At 28.0% G+C, this 22,940-nt stretch overlaps 4 protein-coding genes and 2 pseudogenes across 13 annotated transcripts in view; 1 reads left to right on the top strand and 5 right to left on the bottom strand.

Moving 5' to 3' along the window:
• Nucleotides 1-2,101, top strand: part of LOC145181928 (uncharacterized) — a 28,753-nt gene extending 26,652 nt beyond the window's left edge. For 2 of the 3 annotated variants that reach the window (XM_090084940.1, XM_090084941.1), the window contains exons 3-10: nucleotides 126-236; nucleotides 365-487; nucleotides 575-640; nucleotides 992-1,114; nucleotides 1,295-1,467; nucleotides 1,564-1,628; nucleotides 1,773-1,867; nucleotides 1,986-2,101. In XM_090084940.1, the coding sequence (XP_089941066.1) occupies nucleotides 126-236; nucleotides 365-487; nucleotides 575-640; nucleotides 992-1,114; nucleotides 1,295-1,467; nucleotides 1,564-1,628; nucleotides 1,773-1,867; nucleotides 1,986-2,086 (857 nt within the window). In that variant the 3' untranslated portion in view covers nucleotides 2,087-2,101. Of the gene's footprint in view, nucleotides 1-125; nucleotides 237-364; nucleotides 488-574; nucleotides 641-991; nucleotides 1,115-1,294; nucleotides 1,468-1,563; nucleotides 1,629-1,772; nucleotides 1,868-1,985 lie in introns of those variants that run through there. The other variant, XR_016451734.1, reaches the window with a different exon arrangement.
• Nucleotides 2,102-8,510: 6,409 nt separating this feature from the next.
• On the bottom strand, nucleotides 8,511-12,026 carry LOC149889293 (uncharacterized). Of its 8 annotated transcripts, XM_090086357.1 has the most exons (8): nucleotides 11,595-12,026; nucleotides 11,494-11,511; nucleotides 10,440-10,460; nucleotides 10,008-10,037; nucleotides 9,914-9,934; nucleotides 9,694-9,717; nucleotides 8,839-9,611; nucleotides 8,511-8,746 (listed from the first exon to the last, which is right to left on the bottom strand). In XM_090086357.1, exons 1-7 carry the CDS (start codon nucleotides 11,686-11,688, stop codon nucleotides 9,412-9,414), a joined length of 408 nt encoding a protein of 135 aa, XP_089942483.1. In that variant the 5' UTR covers nucleotides 11,689-12,026; the 3' UTR covers nucleotides 8,511-8,746; nucleotides 8,839-9,411. The 8 variants fall into 8 exon arrangements, with proteins under 8 accessions (XP_089942483.1, XP_089942486.1, XP_089942485.1 ...); XM_090086360.1 differs by lacking the exon at nucleotides 10,440-10,460; XM_090086359.1 differs by lacking the exon at nucleotides 9,914-9,934 and having other exon boundaries at nucleotides 11,595-12,025.
• A 2,542-nt stretch (nucleotides 12,027-14,568) lies between these two features.
• Nucleotides 14,569-15,379, bottom strand: LOC149889292 (ATP-dependent DNA helicase PIF1-like; annotated as a pseudogene).
• A 146-nt stretch (nucleotides 15,380-15,525) lies between these two features.
• LOC145195342 (uncharacterized) lies at nucleotides 15,526-16,595 on the bottom strand (annotated as a pseudogene).
• A 272-nt stretch (nucleotides 16,596-16,867) lies between these two features.
• Nucleotides 16,868-17,553, bottom strand: LOC149889291 (uncharacterized). The gene is made up of 3 exons (XM_090084153.1): nucleotides 17,544-17,553; nucleotides 16,970-17,438; nucleotides 16,868-16,883 (listed from the first exon to the last, which is right to left on the bottom strand). Exons 1-3 carry the CDS (start codon nucleotides 17,551-17,553, stop codon nucleotides 16,868-16,870), a joined length of 495 nt encoding a protein of 164 aa, XP_089940279.1.
• A 52-nt stretch (nucleotides 17,554-17,605) lies between these two features.
• LOC149889290 (uncharacterized) lies at nucleotides 17,606-18,501 on the bottom strand. Its single transcript, XM_090084152.1, has 2 exons — nucleotides 17,970-18,501; nucleotides 17,606-17,796 (listed from the first exon to the last, which is right to left on the bottom strand). The coding sequence occupies exons 1-2, from the start codon at nucleotides 18,499-18,501 to the stop codon at nucleotides 17,606-17,608; spliced, it is 723 nt and encodes a 240-aa protein (XP_089940278.1).
• Nucleotides 18,502-22,940: the final 4,439 nt, after the last annotated feature.

The following is a 22,940-nucleotide window of genomic DNA, read 5'->3' as shown; positions in this document are numbered from 1 at the left end:
ATATATATATATATATATTATAGCTCTTATAAATCCAATATAAACATCAAATATTTTGCCACCATGTATGTGCTGGCAAAATATCTGATTTTATATTGGATTTATAAAAGTTTTGATTCTTTTAGATAATATGGAAGAACTAAAAGAATATTGTTACACCACAGCAACAGAGGAAGAAGATGAAATTGATATTTGTGTTTCCAAAGATACCTTTAAAGTGAAAAGTAATGTTAATGGTATAATTAAATTTAATTATATTTATGTTAATTATTTATTTTTATTTGTTTAATGTCAAATCTATATTGTAAATTAATATGTTTGTATAAATACTAAAAGAAAAATAAATAAAACTATTATGTTTTAGAGTTACTTGACTTTCCTTTGCCTCCGCCAGTTTTTAAATCTGTGTTGAAAAAACCATTGAAAAGATCTTTTGACTCTAATTTGTCATCTGGATCTACTTCCAAACAATCTAATCTGTGTTCTGGTACATTTTGTCTCTTAATTTTCAATTTTTTCAAAATTAGAATTTATATATTTTTAATCTACACTATTACTGAATTCCTATTTTTAGCTGAAACTTCTTTACCTCTACATTCAACTACAGAGGAACAATCACCTTCATATTCTGGTGCACTATGTATGTATTATTTTTGATATTTCTACTATATTTTTTGTTCATAAAAGTTGGAATATTCTTTTATTGTTAACTTTATCTTTGTCTCACTTATTTTTACATTCACAATCAACTGAAATGGAACAATCAAATTTTTTTTTATATATAATTTTTTTTTATAGACTCTAAACTAAAAAATATTATAATCCCCCTCCTCTTAACTATCAACTTTTGTGGTCTCGAGGAGCTAAAGCCTAAAATAAGAAAAAAATGTATTAATAATAACAAAGTACCAAAAATTTTTTAAAAAGATTTGTTGCAGATTAAAAAAGTAACTTTTTATTATTTATATATATAATTTTTTTTTTGCTTTAGTTATACCTCATACATCAGAACCAAACAAAAAGCTTCAGAAAACAGACATACAAGAAAAAACCATGATTCAAGCGCTTGGATCTGAGAAGTTACTTAAAAATAAGTTTCCTATGGAAGTTGGAAGTAAGCTTTTTAACATTTACTTGATTTTTTTATTTGGAGTAAGTAAAATGTGGAGAGTTTGTTCTCACATTTGGATTTTTTTTAGGTATAAGAATAATACTTGTAAACAATTTTGAAAATGTATTAATAAATGTTTTGCATTTTGTATATTTCTTTTTTCATTTTCTTCATATAATTTAGAATACCAACACATGATGTTCAAGATGGTTTCAAAGGTTCTTGAAAACCAGGAGCTTATTTTAGCTATAAACAAACAATCCAATAGTAATTTTGCAATCAAGAAATTAGACACTATTGCAGAGTATGAGGATTTTATCAAAAGTTTAGAGGATGATTGTGTTCGACTTGATTTGGTAAATCTTTATCCATATGTAAATCTTTATAATCCATATAAATTAAAAGTGAAAATAGTTATTTTTTTATAATTTTTTTGCCAAACTTTTATTTAGGTTAAACAGCTCAGTTTTTTAAGTGCAGAAGATTTTAAACAACTGACAAGATTGGTCATGAATAGGTTTTTTTATTACATTTTGCATAGGAATCATTTTTCGTATTTGTGGTAAATATATTTTTCATGTATAGTAATTATGGAAATCAATAATTATAAATTGTTTAATATTTTTCATAAATTTTATCATTTATTCGATATGTTTTTAAGATTATTTACAAATAACCTGTTGACACAGTTCAACTTAAAAGGTTCTGGTGGAAAGATTGGTTTGTTATCAACTAAACTGTGTGACTTAATAGAAGGTAATCTAAAATAGGTTTAAATTATTCAACTTTTAATTTAGTTAAAAATCTATGTTAAGTTAAATTTATTTCCAATATATTTGATAAATATATCCTACATGATTAATATGATTTTTAGAAGTTATAAAAAGAAGATTTGAAAAGGTTTCAAATGCTGAAATTAAACAGCAAATTGGACGGTATTGTAAAAATGCTCCTTCACGGCAAAAAACAAAATAAAAAAGTATTCTTTTTTATTGTTATATATTGTATATATTATTATATGTTGTATAAATTGTTAAATAGAAAGATACTTGGTAACAATCCAACTAACTGTATTATATGTACCTTTTTAAATTATTTGCGTTGTTTTTTTTTTTTAATAATTTTCTTTTTCTTCTTTAATAATGTTTCCAAAAAACAAAGTAAGAACTTGAACTTGCTCAATAGTGTTTTTAATGTTGTTAATACAATAGGTAATCGCAACCTAAATATACCATTAATACTACACAGTTTTCTTAATACATAATTAAATAAATCTTTAGGCCGTCGTAAGTGAGACGCCTTGAAACAATCTTAAGCAAGACGTCTTTGCGACGGACAATGTAGACCTTTTTAAGACATCTTTAAGACGTCTTTTTTGATCTTTATAAGACGTCTTTAAGACAACTAAAAGACGTCTTTTGTGTGCTGGTGATATTCAGTAAACCGTCTTGAATAAAGCGTCTTTAATCCGTCTTAGACAAGACGTTTTTAAGCTGTCTTGAGTAAGACGTCTTTAAACAGTCTTGAATAAGACGTCTTTTCGACGGACAACGTAGACCTTTTTAAGACATCTTTAAGACGTCTTCCTCGATCTTGAAAAGACGTCTTAAAGCCGACTAACAGACGTCTTTTTGTTTGCTGGGTAACTTTGCATGTTTGTGGCAAATTTAAAAAAAATGGCAAATTTAAAAAAAAATTTCAGTTAAAATGTTTAAAGGTTGTTTTTACAATTTATTATACTTTAAACTTTGATTTTTTCTGCTAGACTCTTTCAATAAAGCCATGGTCATGCTCAATTTTTGACATCATACTTACATTTATAATTATATGTTTTTACGGAAAACTGATTAAGTAATAAGATGTTAACTTTTTATTCCTAACACCAGGACGATTATAAACATTTCAATGATGGACTTTCATTCTAGTTTTAATTCTATGGTATCAGAATATAAGTAAATTAAGTTGAACGAAAAACAATACTTTCATGGTATTAGAATACAGGAATATTAAGTTGAACGAAAAATTGCAAAATAATTGTAATTTTCCGTTAACAAGAATGTAAAACAGATTTTTAAAATAAACAAAACTCTAATGAAAAACATTGTACGCGACAATTACTTTGGCTTTATGTAATTAAAGATACAAGAACTTTTGTAATTCAAAATGGTTTTTTAACCTTTACGTAATAATTTCAAAAAAAAAGTCGCATTAAGAATTTTTGTGAAAAGATTATTTTAATTAAATAAAAACTTAAGAAGACAATTTCAACCTTTATTTTCAAAAAAATTTCTAAGATATCAAGAAAATATTATATTGAAAAAAAAAAAAAAGTCTCATGGTTTTAAATTGCTCTTATATGAAATAAATTTTTAGATTTTTCGCTTTCTATAAATAAAAGACTTATCAAACTTAAAGAATGTAAAAACCATAAGAATTTTATGACATCACTGAAGCCAATCGAAAATTGTAGCTTTTGAAGTTAAATTTTATTGGAAGTTTTTGGTTTGGTTTACTTTTAAGTGAGAAAATCGTGTTATGTGCTGCAGAAGATTACAAGCCTTTTTTGATCATCCTTGTGATACAAACTAAATAAAATTTGTTTGGAGAATGTTTTTGAAGACTACTTTTGCATGAACTGTTGCAAGGGTTTGTGTGGGATTTATGTGAGATATTAATGTTTTAATACGTACCGACGCCAACTATTAAAACATTAAATAAGAAGAATTGATTTTTGTTAACTGTTTTAGATATTAAATAAATTTTTCATGACGAAAATTGCAAGCTTAAAAAAAAAAGAAAAAGAGCTCATTAAAAAAACTTCATGTAACAGATATTGTTTCTTTCAATCGATAATTACAGGTGAAAAGGTTTTTGTTCAACCAAAAAAAAACAACTAAGAACTAAGAAATTAAAATAAATTAGTGCACACACCCATGATTGAAATACTTTTATTGAGAAAAAAAACAAACATCCGAAACACTTCTTCGCACAAAGTTTTTTTGACTTCGTGTTTTTATTTCACTGCTTTAAAATCGTTAACTTTCGTGATTTGAACAAATTTTATATTCAAGTTAGTAAATAGTTAATTAAAGAGAAGTTTTTAAAAATTGATTAATTTATAGTTCTACAACCCTAGTTTTTTTAGTTTTTAAAATATTTACTTTAGGTGATTTAAAATATACTCAATGAAGTTTATTTTTTGTTATAGCCTATACGCTAATTAATGCCTAATACTTTTCAAGCTAATTAATGTTTAAAAATTATAAATTTAAGAAAACTTTATATTGAAAATTTAAATACAAAGTTTTCTTTAATTTGTTAGGAAAACTTCTTTAAATATATTTCTTTAATCATTCTTATTGTTAAACAAACTCATACTCATACAACCGTTTGAAAAACTGTTAAAAGTATTTTTAAAAAAAACACAACTCTTTCATTTTGTGTGTGCTTTTATACAATATACAAAGCCCAATCCTATAAAGCTGAAAAATGCATAATTTAAGCAAAAAAAAAAAACAGGATTTCTATTACGAAAAATTTTCGTAAACTTTAATCTTATAAATAAAATTACGCAGAATTTTTGAATAAATTACGCAAAGTTTCTCACGCAAAAAAAAGTGCTGCAACTTCTAACTTTTGCATAATTACACATATTTTAACCAAAGAATGATTGTGCAAAGGTTCGTGAATTATTTTTCAAACCGCAGATGTCTTTTTTTGTAAATAAAAGTATTTGACCTCGAAAAGCGTACTTACATAATTTTTAAAAATATCAGGGTTTATTAAGTGTTTCAGTAATCTTTTGGACATTTTGCTAAATGTACGTATTGGGTGAGAAGCGTTGTTTAATTTATTTAAAATATTTTAAAATCTATCAACTTGAAGATGAAACTTTTACCAAAATGGTAAGTTTACACACGAGCAAACTCACGAGTGATTGCAATATAAGACATAAAAGACCTATCAATAGGCATCCATCACTCTACAAAACAAGCATTCAACCCCTTGTTTTGTAGAGTGACGAACTCCTATTCAAACGCTGTGATTTTTTCTATGTGTAAACTTATAAAAAAGGAGCAAATGAGCTAAAGAAAAAAATTATATTTCCAACATTAGTGAAGTTAGGTGAACCATCCATTAAATAAGTTTTTTATTTTAAAGATCATTTGTTTTAGAGGTTAACTATTCATTAAATAACTTGTTATCCTCTAAAATAAATCTTTGTCATTTTAATAAATGAAGTTAGGTTTTAATCAATAAAAATCAAACAACATATCACTGAGTACACGATTTTTTTTCCTCTAAATTTAAGAAATGCAGGCCCTTTTTTTGACACACAAGGTAAGCACGGAACATAAAATTTACATAGTATAGATTTAAAACCTCTATTTTCGTACGCTAATCTCTGAAAGGATGAAATGAAATTTGTTTACAAAATACAGATAAGAAAAATGCTTTTCTCCAAGATATAATTTTTGTCTCTACCTTGTGAGCCAAAAAAAAGCTAAAATTTCTCTTTTTGTGTAAGAATTACCAGTTTTACGTGGAATTTGGAAAATCCGTAAGTTCGCATTTTTTTTGTAGAATTGCTGTTTTGAAAATTGCGTAATTACACAAAATTTTAATTTATGCAAAAATTTTCCGCATTTACTTATTTTTTGCGTTTTGCGTAACAAGCTTTATAGGATAGGGCCCTGGCTGCGTTGCTAGTGAGCTATTTACGTCAACTAGAAGCACAGTTATCGCTCTTTTTTTCTAAATTCTTGTCAAAACCAATTTTTGATAATTTATGGTTCTTCAATTTTAGAAAAACAACTTTGTTTAAGCAAGCCTTAGTTTTAAAACAATAATTTAGTTTTCTTAATCTGTTGTAAAACGGAAAAATTCGAATAAAGTCAAACTAGATAAAGGTAATATTCCAAAGTATCTTCATTGCTAATCTACTTTATTTATTTAAACTAGTGTTGTTTTTTCTATTTTTTATTTATATTCATTATTTTTAAATTATTTATTTAATTAATATTTAATTTTATTTATTGAACTTCGATTTGATGGGATTCCAGTTGATAGGAAAATTTAAATATGCGAAGAAAACGCTGTTCTTAGATAACGAACACTGTACACGGAGTTTTCCATTTATCCATTCTTCCATTTAGCGCATATTTAGAACGTATCGTAAAAACGTATTTTTTATATAACCTTAATGAAAAGCATAATTAAATTAATATGAAAACCTTAACAATAACTAACTTAATTATATAACTTTGCTAAATATTTTACAGAAATGTTTCATTTACTTTATGATTAAAAATATAAATGCTTGTTTAATTTATTTTATGGTTACAAATCTAAATATAAACTGTTATGGTCATAATAATTTATATGAATTAAATTATTATGGTTTTATTACTTTACATATAAATCATTATAACCATTATAGCTAAACCTTTTCTTGTTATTAAGTAAAAAAATGTTATTGTAATCGCAATTATCATTGAATTTACTTTAAAATTTATTTACTTTATATTTATTGATCTAGAAAAATATTCCTGTCAACAGACCCCTAAAGAAGTTCAGATAAGTCTTCCCCTGGGTGAGGCCCTATCAGTTGGAATAATTAAAAAAAAATTTAAGCTTTGTTTTCCATAAGATTTTTCTTGATAACATTGCGTTTTTTGAAACTATTTAATTTTTTTGTAATAAGAAAAAACCGTTGTAATAGTTTCGTTTATGATGTTTTTTTTTTTTAAAAAAAAAAATTTCGTTGCCACAAAAAATTACAATCAAAAAAATTCTGCAGGTCAGGCGGCGATTGGAAATCTCTTCCCCCATGAAGTCGTCCCAGGGTTCTAGAAGCCCATCGAATAAGTTGTTCAGGACCTTGCTTATTCACTATCTACAAGGGATAGCTTTCGCATATATTTTTCCTTTATTTAAATGACGTAGACTTTTATTAATCTACAAAACTAAGGAATAACTATTTATAATCATGTTGCTAATATTATTTGTTGATTTAAACTATTTGTAAAAGTAAATCTATTCAGCGTATATTTCATTTTGGCAATTTTTCGTAATGTTCGGAAAAATATTCAATATGTAAAAGAAATGTGACAGACAGCAAATTATGAGAGAAAGTTTTCACTTTCACTCTTAGACTTCCTTTATTCTCTTTTTCAGTTAATTGTAAACCTTTGCTGAGGAGAGTGCTTACTAGTGGGTAGGCAGCAAAGGGATGTGTATTTCTAGACAACTGCGAAAAAACTTTGACTTGATAATGCCACCAATAAAATATCAAAAAAAACTACACCTAGCCACGGAAACTTTTAAAATTGCTGGTGCTATCAAAAATTTAATCTGCAATTTCAGTACGATAAATAAGTTATGTAATTTTTAAAACAGTTGGAAATATAGTTTTTCCGGAGCAGACGCTCAGGAAAAGTAAACAAAAAAATACGAAAAATTATTTCGCATGTTATCGCGTTATAGAATAAACAAGAGGACATATGAGACATAAATGATTCTGGAACATCATGAAATTGAGTGGATCAATGAGAGATATAATTTTTGTTTAAAATCAAACGCAAAACCCAATAAAATGATAAAGCTAAAAAACTTAAAACTAAAAGAAAAATATTAGAACTTTTAAAATCTTTCACATTATCACATATATGATAAGTCAACAGTTTGCATATTTGTTAAGTAAGGAAAACTAGACTTAGTTTTCACATTTTTTACTTTGATTGACAGTGCAATAGCAGTATCATCAGATCCCACTTGCATTTAAATTAGCTAAACTCTATGATTTTGAAAACAATGCTTTAATGAATATTTGGGAAAGTAACCCTTTTTTTTTTTCGCTAATATATTATTATTGCAATTTTATGTTTACTGATGAAATAAACTGAAAGATCTTCATGCAATCATTTTTATCATCAAGAAATATGTTGATAGAAAGTGATTTATTTGTTGATTTAATAATATACTTTCATTATTGAACTAATGATACTTGCAAAAAGCAACCCGTAATACGGGTTATGGTCGGTCTGTTACTTAATTTATAGTGGCTGTTTTCCACAATTTTTAAGTTGCGAAACCTTAACTAATATCCTTTTAGAAAAACCCCCCATTTGTAAAAATAAAATAAAAAAATTTCCGAAGGTAAAATAATTTACCAATTATTTAACATTATTTTCGTAATTTACATGACATGAGTCATATCAGAGTAAGGAAAAACCACTTTCCTCTGCATTACTTAATTCAACATATTGCGTTTTTATTTACTAACACAAAATAATAACGCACCATTATGCTTTAAATTGACGAAAAAATAAATTGGAAATATTGTTATATTTTTATATCATGCAGTTTTTTAATCACTTTAACTTAAAACGAACGTAAATTATACATGATTATTATTTAGTAGCTACTTGCTACATGTTTCTTTAAAAAAGGAAATTGACTTTAAAACGTTAATTACACACTACTTAATAAATTTATAAAAAATAACTAAGCAATTGAGTACAAATAGGTTTCAAACAAAAAAAAAGTTAAGTTACAATCAATTATGTGTATAACTAATTTAAAAATATGTAAACTTTCATTTTTTATATTGCATTAATGCGTCATACGATAAGCCTAAATAAAAAATTGTAAAATATAAGTAAACATAGAATGAAGAGAGAGGGAGAGAAAGAAAAAAAAACCAAACAAACTGAAAGACAATATACCTGAGTTTCGGTAACCTCTTGTTGCACTTAAAATACTGTCATGCTGCTTGTCGGTGTTGTTTTATGACGTTATTTCATGTTGGCTTTTAGTAATATTTAGTTTAAGTTAAAAGACATTACAATAGATTTAAAATACTTCAATTAAAAAACAAAATAACTAATGCCTCAAATAGCCAAACAATAAATCGATAAAAAATGATAAAATCAAGTTGAGATATAAATAAATTGCATTTATTTAGCAAAACATTGTCTTGGCTTATAGAAAATTTTAAAAGCAGAGAGTTCAATAAATTAAACTACCAATTAATTATTTTAAACATTATATTGTTATATTATGAAGAATGTTACTTTATAAAGAATGTGATTTTATGATATCATGTTATGCTGATTGAGTAATGGTTCAAGTTTAATATAGCTAAGTTTAATTAATAAGTTTAATTGGTAAAAATAAAATTTTAATTAAAAAAGACAAAAAAAAAACCAAATATACAAAATATTTTATTAAAGAAAATTAAAAAATTACAATATTAAAAAAAAGTGAAAAAAGCGGCTACAAAAAGGTTATAAATATCTTCACTGATAGAAGACATTTACAACCTTTTGGTTGCTGTTTTTTCTTCGATGTTTCCCAACACCCCGGTATGGATGAGCCCTCCATTTAAAGGATGGCTCATCTATACCGCCATTGGTACACCACTTATTAAAGGACCTCTCCGAGAGAGGCCCTGGGTGTTGGGAGCGATATCTTTGATATTGCTCAAAAGTTAACGGATCTAAAATTACAAATAGAAGGATATAATAAAAATTAAAAATATTTGCAACTTTATTTAATCAAAATATAAAGCATATCCTCACCATTTTCACAGGATGAAGAGGATGCTAAAAATGTTTAAAAAATAAAAAAACTAAAAAACTAAAAAGGGTTAAACTTGTAAAAAGTTTAATCTTAATAAAAATGAGTAAAATGCGAAGTTTAAAAATGTCATATTTGTATTTATATTAAACTAAATAATTCTTTCACCAATAGCACATATTTCTCCAGAAAAAATATTTAAAATTTAAAACATAGTCCTACCAGTTGTACTTTTACCAGACACTGAAGATAAAAAATATACCTCAAAATAATTGATGAAATAATATTGACATAAATATATTATAATTTTTTTTACCTAATCCCTTCATTTCCTCCATAAAGTTGCCTAAAGTAAGAAAAAAGACAACTGAAGCTAAAACTAACAAAAAGTAAACTAAATTTGACTATAAACTAAACCAAAAGTTTAAACTAAGATAAACTTTAAATCTTAGTATCTGTACCTCAGAAGACAAAGGTTGATTGTCCAGAAATGGCTTTTCACTTTTTTTAATTTTTAATTTTTAGTTTTTTTCAAAAATATATTTAATTTGCTTCAAGAAAAATTAAATAAAACACGAAAAAATAACAAATTTAACCATCAAGAATAAGCCAATAATGACTAATTATTTTACTATTTTCTCTCTCCTGGACAATTTCTACAATGTGACAACTGACCTTGGACTTTTGAGTTACAGATATATATGCTTCATTTATTTAACTATAATAATCATAATCATATAGTTTATACTTAGTTTTTTTTCCAACTCTCCTAAAAGAAAAAATAAAATAAAGCTAAAGTACTTGAAGTTTTAAAATTCCAGTTACAGTACAAATAAACAAATTCCTGTTAACAAATATCTAATAGCAAAAAACACGACTTAATTCTGCCTTGACTTAGGTATCTAAATAATATAAGCACTTAAATGTATAGACGTTAAAATATTTACTTAACTTTTTTAAAAAAAACTCATTTAACTAATGTAACTAATACCATTATTAGCTCTTTTTTTAACAACTAAGGAAAATAAATCTTAATTAAACTTACTTGATATAATATAATAAAAAGCTGTCTTACTGAGAATTTTAAATTTCTTCTGTTTATTACTGACAATTTAAAGTAGGACCTAAGTTCTTGGGCTTATTGTAAAAATTATAAAAATCTACTATTTTACTTTAAAGTCAACAACGTTTTTTTTAAAAACATTTTAGTTACTTTTTAAAAAAACAAATCTCATAAAACTTACTACCTCTCTCTACATTGTTGCCAACTAAACACAAAAACAAACAACTGATAGTGAATTTTCACTATGGTAGTAGGTTAAGTAGATTAAATCGATCTTTGATCTATTCAATCGGCTCTAACTGTCTTCAACCTTATCATTAAACTATAACTATTTTCTACAACCTAATGTTATTTAACATAGATGAATTTTTTAAGTAATTAAAAAATATTTAAGATTATAATGCAAGATTTTAAAAACCTGAAATTTTAAACCTACTTAAAAAAAAAAACATATGAAGTTTTTTTTTTCCTTTTTTAAAAGGTAAAAATGCTTAACTTACTTTCTCCTATAATACTGTTGTCATTTAAACAGAAACGCAAACAAATATTGAATTCGATTCTTTCTTAAACCTCTTTAATTACTTCAATATTAAAATAATTATTTAATCTTTCTGGATTGAATTAATTTATATAGATTTTTGTCTAAACCAATTTCTTATTGTAAAGTTAAATTAAGTCAAAAAACACAAACTAACTGCAATTGTAACATTTTATTATAACAAAAGGGAACAAAACTTACTTCTTAGTAATTCAGCGACTAAAAATAAACAGATTTTTAAGAACTAACTACCTAACATGATACGAATCAGTAACATGACACACATCTAAATAAATACAAACCTTCATTGACGATTTGGGACATTCTATTAATTAATTCGATATAAAAATAAAAATAAATATGATAAAAAACAAATTTAATATAGGAAATAGACATATTAAGATGTAAAAAAAAATGTAAACGATTAAAGTGATAAAAGAGTATGCAAAATCAAGACGACCGTGTTGTCATAACATTCACAATTTATAAGATTCTCTCCTTTCTCAGCTTTTACAATTTATATGTTTTCCAAATTCATTGTGTACAATGAATTTCTTTACAATGAATATATGACGCACGCACAACGCTCCTTCTGATGCGACACAATAATGCAATTTTTACGCTAATTACAACACAGAATATAACCTACTTGAAAAATACGATAAGATGTATTAGAACATAAATAGTAGAAACGTGCTTTTTTAAATGATTGGAAATTCCAATCTCAAAATTCCAGAACAGAAGAAAAACTAACAGCGCACAAACAAAACCTGCCCATCACTAAGCGTAACAAAACAACCAAGAGTAACTAAAAAGTAAAAGCGCGTTTAACTTTAGCATTACGTTATTACTAATTACATTACGATTAGCATATTCAATTAATTACATTGTGATTAGCAACTTTAATCAATACCTAAAATAACTCATCTATTATAATCTATTATAAATAAATCATCAATTTTAATTAATGCCTAAAACAACTTATCAATGCGTCTAACTCATTACGCAAATAATTAGTTTATTTACTTATATGTGCAGTAAACATATCTGGACATAAGAGCCAATTTGTCTTAACTCCATTTTTTGTGAATGAGTAAAATACAAATTTGATATTTATGTCGCATATTCCGTCTGGGCCATATTGTCTTATAATCGTTATTTGCGGTTTAACAGGAAGCCACAATCGATTAAGTCTTAAATCCCTTTTTAGAGCCAAAAAATCTTTAAATAGTGTTTTTAATGTACTATCACATTTAGTTTCCAAAAATGTTTCAAATTGGCTTTCAAAGGTTACATTACGTTCATAGTTTTTTACTTGACATACTTTCATGTTTGTTAACCAAGCTGACCGCACCCGGGTCTTGTTAAGTCTGTTCAACACAGACCAATTTTATATTGTGGCCTCTTTTCTGACCATTTTTATGTGTGGACTCTTGGTTTCAATAGTTTTTAGTAAACGTTAATTTGCAACCATTTACTAAAAATTCCTTTTGTTACTCGAAATTTAATTCTTTAAATATTTTGACACTAATAAAGGACTTCCCTTCCCCGTTTTTGCTTTAATGGTGGCCAGGAGAATAGTTACTTTTACTTTTATTAAGAGAAAAAGTTTTTGATGAAGACCTTTTACCAAAATAACAAAATGTAAAACAAAGATTTCCATGTATAAGAATTTTTCTTTTCAATATATCACGAGGTTAGAATTATTTTGTTCTATCTCCAATCTTAAAAGTTGGGAGAAAATGAGTTATTAATTTCAGTAATTATAACTTTTAAAATACGCATTATTTTATAAATCTTTTTCTAAATAATTTGCTTAAGTATAAATTAATTAAAGCATAAGTTATTGCTTCTTTAAAAATAAAAACTAAATTTTAAACAATTTTTACTTTTAGAAAAAATCAAAAACTTTCTTCCAACGTTTAAACTTGGAGATAGAACAAAATAATTCTAACCTCGCGATATATAAGAATTTAACATATATAAGAATTTTTTCTTTCCTCTAAAGTATTGCAAATGCAAACTAAGCTAATTAATTAGTTAAACACCTTATAAAATTTAAGTAACTCGATATTTGACTAATGCGCAAAACTACAATATTCATGTTTTTAAAGGTTTTTAGTTGCGACTCCCCGTTTAAAAAGTTCCCTTAAGTTAGGTACAACAAATTATTAGGCATAAAATAGAGAAAATTTAAAAATAATTAAACTAATTGCAAATATTTATATCATTTTAATTGACAAAAATTTACAATAAAAGGAAATTAGCGTCAATCGTAAATCTTAATGAAAAAAAGAAAAAAATGGAATTATGATACCATAATTACAAAAAAAAAAGAAAAGAAAAAACACACCATATAAAAACTGAAAATCGATTTACCTATTTACAGTAACCTATTTTGAAATGACAGTTCATTATAAACATGAAAATGTAACTATAAAATCTGTTTCGAAGTACAAAAGGATTAACAATTCTAAAAAAAAAAAAAAAATAAAAAAAAAAAAATAAAGTTAAGATATAAATTGCATTTTTAGCATAATGTTGCCTTCGCTTTTAGTAAATGAATAAAAGCAGTAAGTTCCAATAATGAAACTACCTATTATACATTTTTAACAATAGACACCAACATGAAGGTAAGCCAAGTAGTCCATCAACACAAAACAGCACAACAATAACACATAACAATAGAATATTTACACTCTTGATCCTAAAATCCAAATTAAAATATGAAAGGCAAAATTAGAAAACCAATTTCAATTTAACTAAATTTATCTTTTTACTAAACATATAAATACATAAAAGTATATTTGTTTATACATTTATAATTAGTTATTCAATTACTTCAAATTTAGGACATTAAAACACCCTAGATTTAAAGATCAAGGTTGCATACTCTCTCATACACATTACGCTAAACATTAACAGACATTATTATGTGTTTCCAAAATAATTAAAAAAGGCTAGACAACACAACCTAGCTCTAAAACAGTAACACCGCCTGGCACTAAATGCTGCCAAGTCACACCTCTGGTATAAGTACACCGCTTGGCTAGCAAAGTTATTAATCTTGCTCAACATAATGCCAAGTCACACCACTTTGAAAACATGGAAACAACATAATTTAAACATATATACAACTATAAACAAATATGGTGGTATATAACACATATAAACACATTTTATAACAATATTAAATTAAAATAATAAATAAATTTATACATACAAAATGTGCTCCCAACCGAGAAACAGTAAATTTTCGAAATAAAAATCTAAAGACTATAAATTAAGAACATTAGAAAATATATTATATTATATTATATATATAATATATAATATAATATATTAATTATATATATAATATATAATATAATATATTATATTATATTATAATATATTATTTGTGTAACACTTTTCACCTACCATACCTTGAATGAGATGTATATCAATTTTGAAAAACAAACTATTAAATGATCTAGTTCTTGAACATGCAACATAGAGTTGACCATGAGAAAAACACGCTTTTTTGAGATATACCCCAACTCTATCAAATGTTTGACCTTGACTTTTGTTAATTGTCATTGAATATGCCAATCTGACAGGAAACTAACGACGTTTCAGAACAAAAGGTAAATTAAAACCTGATGGAGCCAATTGAATTCGAGGAACAAAAACCCGTTTACCACCAGAAACACCTGTCAAAACCTCTGCATCAATATAATCATTTTGAAGAGCACAAACCTTCATTCGAGTACCATTGCATAACCTAGCTTTGAGATCTAAATTTCTAAGTAGCATAATTACACAGCCAATTTTCAATTTTAAACAATGAGGTGGCATACCTGAAGGAGTTAAACTGTTCAAAAACTCAACAGGAAAGTTATTTCTTTCATTAAGGTCATCAGTATCAATTTGATCAGCACTTAAATATATTTTGACCTCACCTGGGAGACATTCAAGCACTTCTACATTGATTGATAATGAATCAACATTAGTTGGTGTTAAAATCATGCGTTTAGAATAATCATTTTGATCAGCATCTCCAAAACTCTTTTCAACAATTGATTCATTTTCTCTAATAATGCACTGATTTGGTGTTTTAATGCATCCTTTAAAAGAATCCTCCTCTTTGACAGGAATCGTTCCATTCCCGAGTTTTAGTAGCCATTTGGAAAATTCACCTTCCCCATCTTGTACTCTCATATTTTCAGTTAATGCAAACTTCTGCACCCATTGCTAATGCAAAGAACATTTTACACACGATTTCACTATTTCAGCTGGTTGTCCTCTTTTCACAACAGGCGGATTTTGCCTAAAGTCACCACCAAAAAGAATGATTTTTCCTCCGAACGGAAAGTTGTTGTTGAAAATAACTTTTAACAACCTATCAATTGCATTTAAGGCATGTTTAGGTATCATGGATGTTTCATAAAGCAAAAATAAACAAAATTGTCTTAAAAAATGCCCGTGCATAGAGTTCGGAATTACATTACATGTGCTATTATCCAATATTCGATAAGGAAGTTTGAGTAAGCCATGCAATGCAGATCCATTTGAAAGAAGAGTTGCTGCTATGCCAGTCCATGCAGCTGTAGCAGATTTAAAGCCCCTACCTATGGTTTCAGCAATCAAATAATAATAAGTAAAGGTTTTTCCACTACCAGCTGGTCCATTTATGAAAAACAATCCACAATATTGATTTTCTACACTTGGTTGCTCGTGCAGTGCAGCAAGGATAGCATTACATACATTTAATTGATTGACATTAAGCAACAGTCTCATTCGATTGGCTTCGTCAATAAAATGTTGAACATTTTCATCAAAGTTTTCTAAATTTCAGCCTATAAACTCTTCAATAACAGGCAGATTGTAATCAGCCAGCGTTTTACCACTTTGATTAATAATCTTCTCAATTTGATGAAGAGTAGCTTGTTCAGCTATTAGAAGTGGGACTGAGCGGTGAATGAAATCTTCCATCATAAAAGCTGTGTATGTATTCCAGAGATGTAAAGGATTGTCAGGTTCACAAAAGGTCAAAATAATTGAAAACAACTGTCTAATTTGCTTTGGCATACGTGTTAAAACCGCCTCAGAAAGAGTATTCTGCCATTCAGTGTCATCTTGCAACAAACCTATCAAAACACATGCTTCACAAAACGTTTCAAGGACAATACCATTAACAGTACGCACATCCTCCCAAGATGTTGCTCCTTTTACTTGCAAAAGTAACAGTCTAAGAAAAAATAATTCTCCAGTTGGATTAACTTTATACATTCTTACTATCACCTTATCACCACCCCTTTGTCTAACCTTCTATTTACAATGTTTATCATCAAATATAAAGTGATAAAGAATGTCTACATACGAATAGCCATGTGCGCTTTCATTTTCAGTATTTAACTTAAACCATGCTGTTGGGTGCGTATCACTTTGAGATGCACGATCTGAAGCCATTTGTTCTGCTCCTTCTCTAAAATACACTAACTGATTTTCAGGTAGATAAACTTTAAGGCGTATAACAGTGTGTGACATATGACTTATTGGATACTTAAAAATTCGCCAAAATGGTTCAGGTGCACTAACATAACGACAATCTAAAAAAGTGTTTACTTCATCATGATTAATTTGTTCATTTATTAAAATATTGGCACAGTCGTGACCCTTGTATATGTATTTGTACAAATATTTAACAGCCTTAACAGACATGCAAGCTTCAACATTAATGTGAGCTTGATATTTCTTTGATAACCATGGATTGTAAGGTACCACCCAGCGGCTATCTACATTGTTACCTTTAATATTGATAACCAAACCATTATCACGACGTCTATATCGTGGATAACCATTATGAACTGCTACTGTGTTAGCATTAAATTCTTTAGGATAGTTGCACACCCCATCTTTCATGCAGGGAGAATTTGGATTCAGTATGCCACATGGACCGTGAATCATGCACGTTTCAACAACGTCATAAGGGTTTCGATTAACAATCAGATCTGGAATTTCTGCAGATATTAAATTATTGATATTATGTGCTGTTTCAAGCTTATCATCATTTGCAAAGTGAAATAAAATATGAACATGTGGCAAACCACGTTTTGGAAACTCAATAACCTGAACATGTGTTACAACTTTCCCAATACACAATGCTGAAAAATGTCATTGAGAAGGTTATTTAATTTGAGTTTAAATACTCGAATAACCAAGTCAGGGCTATCATTTGCTGTCTGACCTGGATATAAATTTTCAGTTACCTCGCGTCATTTTGAGTTGCAAGTGAAAGTAATAAAAAGACCTGGTTTACAATACTTTTTAATTATAGCCATAGCATCTCAAAGTTTTCTTTTAAAGCTCTAGGACTTCCTACATAAGTTGATGGCAAAACTACAACACGCCCTGGTCTAACATTATGATCATTTCCGAGGTTGTTTACATGGTCGTGTAAGACATCATACTGCTTGCTTCTCAGTTTGTTTTGGTTATTTCTGACGAAAGCAAGGCGCTGGCCTTCAATTTTAACATACGCATAAACAGCATATTGCTGAAACAGTTTTTTGCCATAGAAGAGTGAAGAAAAAATTGTCTAACTGAAAGTTTATAATTGTAATACTGAGATAATGTAACATGATTTCTAACCAATGTAGCACGCTCAGGGTTGTGAACCAATTGATTATGCTAACCAGCATCACCCCTCGGAAAAAATAGAGGATAAACCATAGGATCTAAGTTGGCAGACAAACTTGATATAGTTTTAAGAGGATGACCTCTTGGGTAAATAACAACTTCCCTGGAAGCAGGTGGTGCAACATCTTCACCAACAAGTACAACTGCAACTTCGTTAACAACTGTTACTTCGTGTGAAGGGAGATTAAAGCGACGTCTATCTTGCCCTTCAAGCAAAGACATTTTTACAACTGGCACTGAGCGCCCTTCTAGAGCTGCTCGACACACTTCTTCATCTTCCACTTCAGCCATGTTTTTAAATGCAAGAGCAAATGGGTTCTCTTCACTAATAATAGTTTGCAATCGCAACATTAAATCATTTAAGCAAAGATCATTACCACGTTGCTGCATTCTAAAATTTACTGCTGCTAGTGGATCATAGATGTATAGTTGACAATATGTCGGCGGAACATCTTGATTTGGTCTTAGATTACCTATACGATGAAAAACTTGACCACATATTCTAAAACATGGCGGCCCATGGTTCATGGATTGAACTACATTAGCTTCAAATGAAGCAAAAGAAAGACAAGCATTATAATTTCTTATATATTTTAAAAAATTCAGATTGGCATTTCTATCTGCATAGTTTCCTTTAAATAAATCTTCTAAATCTTACGGAAATGATGAAGGTTGCGACAAAACTACCTTTCCATTATGGCAACATAAAAAATGTGTTTCATCAAGAAATTTTTTAGCACCACAATGCTGACAAACATAATTCATTTCTCCTAAATAACTATAATCTGAAATAGTATTACTTCTTGCTATACAATAAATTCTTTCGTATCTAGCAGCATTTCTAGCATTTTGTCGATTATTAATTTCATCTTGCCTATGTCTATCTCTTTCATTTCTGCGACGATTATTTTCAATTCGCCTAACCAAGCTCTCGTCATATGGGTTTGAATTATTTGCTGCTTGCGAAGCAGCATTTCTAGCATTTTGTCGATTATTAATTTCATCTCGCCGAAGCCTATTTCTTTCATTTCTGCAACGATTAACTTGCCTATTAACATTTCCATTTTCTAAACTAATATCTGCTTCTAGCCTAATATCATCCATTTAAACTTCACTTTCAATTGAAAGTTAGACGAATCAGAAAAGAAACGAATCCTAAAGATTGCGATCTTTCCTATATAATTTCCTTTCTACTCTAAATAGCACACACAAATAATTTTTAAATATAACAGACTGTCATTAAAATTAAATTATACAATAAACTTATGACTTTAAAAAAATATATGTATCAGCTAGGAGATGTTTGAAAAAAATTAGCTTAGCAAATAATTAAAAAAATTATTAAAAACATGCAATTCTAATAATAAACATACTGCTAACAAAGAAGAATCAAAACAAAACAAAAAAAAAACATTGTAAACCCTTTTTTGCAAACTTAAACATTATTTCTTCAAAAAAAATTGTTAGCAAACATTTTTTAGAAATTCACAAAACTTTACATTATTTTGTTCTTCTATACCACATAAATACATCATCTGATAAATCTAAAATAAAAAAATGTAATGAATAAGTAAATAAATAAGAAAAATATTATATACAAAAAATTAAAATCAATGTACCTTATAGAGAAAAGCTGTAATGATTTACCAGAGAAGGAAATGTAAAATATTAATATTTTGTTTGCTTTTACAAAATAATTCATGCTGGAACATCATGATTCCAGAATATTTATAGCAAAATCATGTAGTAAACAACTCTAAAGACAAAAAATCAAATTGAGATAAATCAAATTGTATATATGGCAATATAATTTGTATTAGCTTTTAGATTATTGATTTTTAATAAAACTACCTACTGACCATTTTTAACAATAGACACTAACATGAAGATAAGCCAAATGTCTACTAACTCAAAAGATAACAAAAAAACATCACAGCAACAACACAACAATAGCACACACCATAAGTTAATATAATATATGTATATAATAACTTAAGTGAGATAACATTCATATAAAACAAAACATAAGTAACAACATTACGCAAAATATTATTAAAATACATTATTACGTTTTTTTAGAATAATCTTCAATAATAAAGGATTGAAAACAGCTAGACCTAAAGCAGTAACAGTTTGACACTAAACACCATCGTGTAACCCTCTGTTAAAAGTACATCACTTGGCTGGCATAGTTAACAAATCTTGCTCTACACGTTCACCAAGTCACAGCACTTTGAAAACACGGAAACAACATAATATAAACATATGTACCAACTATAAACACAATAAATATGTTTAAATATGTATATAAAGTTAATTATATATACCTCATATAGATGTTAAAACACATTTTTAAAACAATTATATAACACATATCAACACATGCACAAACAATAAAAAAACATTTTACATTATTATAAAAACACATTGATAAAACAACTATAAAGCACTTATTACCACATACACATACATATCAAAAAAGCATATATGCCAACAATAAACGTGTGCAAATAAAAATTTTAAAAATGACACGAGAAAATTTAAAAAGATACAAAATATATATTTTACAAACAATACTCTTTACCTTCTTTTTTTTTCCATTAGAACTGTAATCCTCATAACAAAATTTAACCCTTACATACAATAACATGTTACATGCCATATTAGTTTTGGCACAAAAGTTTCATTTATTTTTCTAAATTTTCTAAAAAAGAACAAAAATAGTTAATAGCATCACGGAAATTTCAATGCAGTAATTTCAATGTTCCTATTACTTCTTTTTTTTATTACTTGTATTAATGTTGCTTTCTTTATTATTTCCTAGTTTTAATATTTTTTTTTATTTTATTGGTTTATTTTAATAAGGTGTCACTCCATTGACTAGTTTTTAACTATATGAGTGACACCGAACCTAACTTTGTAAATTATAATTAAATTTGTAATTTTTGATTTTATGGTTAAATAAAAAAAATAATAATATATATATATATATATATATATATATATATATATATATATATATATATATATATATATATATATATATTAGGCCGGATCATAACTTAAAGAAATTTGGAAAATTTCTTCGGGAATTTCCAGTAATTGGCTCTCAAATACGCTGAATGCAATGCTGCAAACCGTTTTTCGCTACTACTTTGCTATACTTTGTATTTTTACCTTTGAAGTTTTCAAATAAATTAACTTAAAAACGCTCATTTATCACATAATTTATTGATTGAGTTTATAATAAAATTCAAATTATTTGAACAGTCAAAACAATATATCATTAGCAAACGTTGATTAGAAACTAAACTTAAATGTTCTTAAATTCAGATTTTGTGTCAAAGTGAGGCATCAACTTGCGGCGCTCCAGTTGAACGCGAATATAGCCATCACGATTTTCATGACCATAAACTTTGGATGCTGATTCAGTCACAATTTTAATCACACTTTCAACACTTTGATTGTGACATGGAAATGGCTCAATGTCAATAACTATGTCTTCAACTGACGAAAGCAATGCCAATATTTGTACAGTTGGAATATGTTTTGTCAGAACAGGTTCGAAGCGGGGCTGTGTTTGCCAGTCAATCAGTTCTTCATAACTAGTCGCTTGAAATCGTATCTCAGGGAGTTGAAATTTTCGATTTGGTATGTCATTTTCACGAGCACGAAGAATTCTCTTCAACGCAAGCTTACGGATCACTTGACGGTTGTCTTTGAGCATAGCCAGAATAATGCTCTCGATATGAGCCGGGTAGCTATTGCGCTTTAAAACTTGCTGAACAATTATTCGATAACGCACAGGAAGAAATCGTGATGTTTCTATCATTTTATAATAGTGTGGAACAGCATTTGAATTGAGCAACTTTGAATTTGGCTCTGATAAAATGGAAATATATTCCTCAGAAATCACAGTCTGCCTCTCCCCCTCAAGTTTTAAAGTCTGATCTTTCTTTCCATCAAAATACAATCCAGTAATTCTACAATCAGCATTTTTACAGGATGTTCTCAGTAGTTTTCGTTCTCTGCGAATTTTATTCCGATCCACTGGCCCCATATGTTCTATACCAAAATCAAGCAGAGTTGCTGATACAATCGCGGCAACTGCTCTATCTGATATACCAAAACCATCTGCTTGTAGAGCAATATTTTTTAAACAACGGTTTTTCAGACGAGTAGATGTGACTTTGGTATCGACATCTGATACGGAAAGGGAATAAGTTTCGGTGTCAGAATTGTTGTCTGTTTCATTATCTGATTCATTATCAGATGCTTCAACGACTCTGGCACACTTAACTGCAGTCTCTTCCTTTGATAATGAAACAGATTTTTGTTTTAAACGCCTCTCAGCACGTGCGGATTCCTTCTTGTCGATTCCAGCTATTCTGCCAACACGTATAGTGCGTTGATCAGTTAGGAAGTCATGCTCAATTGCTGGCACCTTCAGAACCATTGGACAGCAACAAGACGAAAGTTCTTTGCATTTACACGAACAATGTGTCAAGATCTTTTTCTATTTCTTGTCAAACAATGTGTCAAGATCTTTTTCTATTTCATCTTGTTTGACTGTTGCAGACTTTGATCGAATCACTTTCTGAACATTGCCTATGTACTTCTCCAGCTGTAATTCTATGCCTCGAAGACTTATAGTAGGAACTGATGCTTTAATCCATATCTGAGAAAGTTTCTCTGCTAGTCTCTTACAAACAGACCGTAGTGGTTCAGTTTCATAATTCTTCTCAGACAAGTATGCTTTGCCTACTTGCTTATGGGTTGGCAAGCAAAAATTGGGTAATTGACGACCTTCTCCAAAAAGTATATGACGATTCTTTGAAGCTTTAGATCTTGAAATCATTATTGTTTTACAATTTTATAACATATCAGAATTTCAGTTAATTTCTAAAAATACAAGATAAGACGGATAAATTCTGCAATCAGTTGATAAAAGCAGAAATTAATAAACA

The sequence above is a fragment of the Hydra viridissima genome, unplaced genomic scaffold (assembly GCF_058129835.1).
Source record: "Hydra viridissima isolate aposymbiotic clone 2 unplaced genomic scaffold, HvirCarnegie_v1 scaffold_4, whole genome shotgun sequence".
In the NCBI taxonomy this organism is placed as follows: Eukaryota; Metazoa; Cnidaria; class Hydrozoa; order Anthoathecata; family Hydridae; genus Hydra; species Hydra viridissima.
This window is presented reverse-complemented; position numbering and strand designations above follow the sequence as displayed.

What these genes read in the sequence shown, in the direction of transcription:
- LOC149889293 (XM_090086357.1), bottom strand. Translation starts at nt 11,688, where the DNA reads ATGTCTATTTCCTATATTAAATTTGTTTTTTATCATATTTATTTTTAT. An exon ending in GTCTGGTAAAAGTACAACTG is followed by an intron (nt 9,718 to 9,913) that starts GTAGGACTATGT and finishes AAACATTTTTAG; the next exon opens with CATCCTCTTCATCCTGTGAA. An exon ending in CTCTTCATCCTGTGAAAATG is followed by an intron (nt 9,612 to 9,693) that starts GTGAGGATATGC and finishes TTGTAATTTTAG; the next exon opens with ATCCGTTAACTTTTGAGCAA.
- LOC149889290 (XM_090084152.1), bottom strand. Translation starts at nt 18,501, where the DNA reads ATGAACCATGGGCCGCCATGTTTTAGAATATGTGGTCAAGTTTTTCAT. An exon ending in TTTTCCGAGGGGTGATGCTG is followed by an intron (nt 17,797 to 17,969) that starts GTTAGCATAATC and finishes TTAAAATTGAAG; the next exon opens with GCCAGCGCCTTGCTTTCGTC.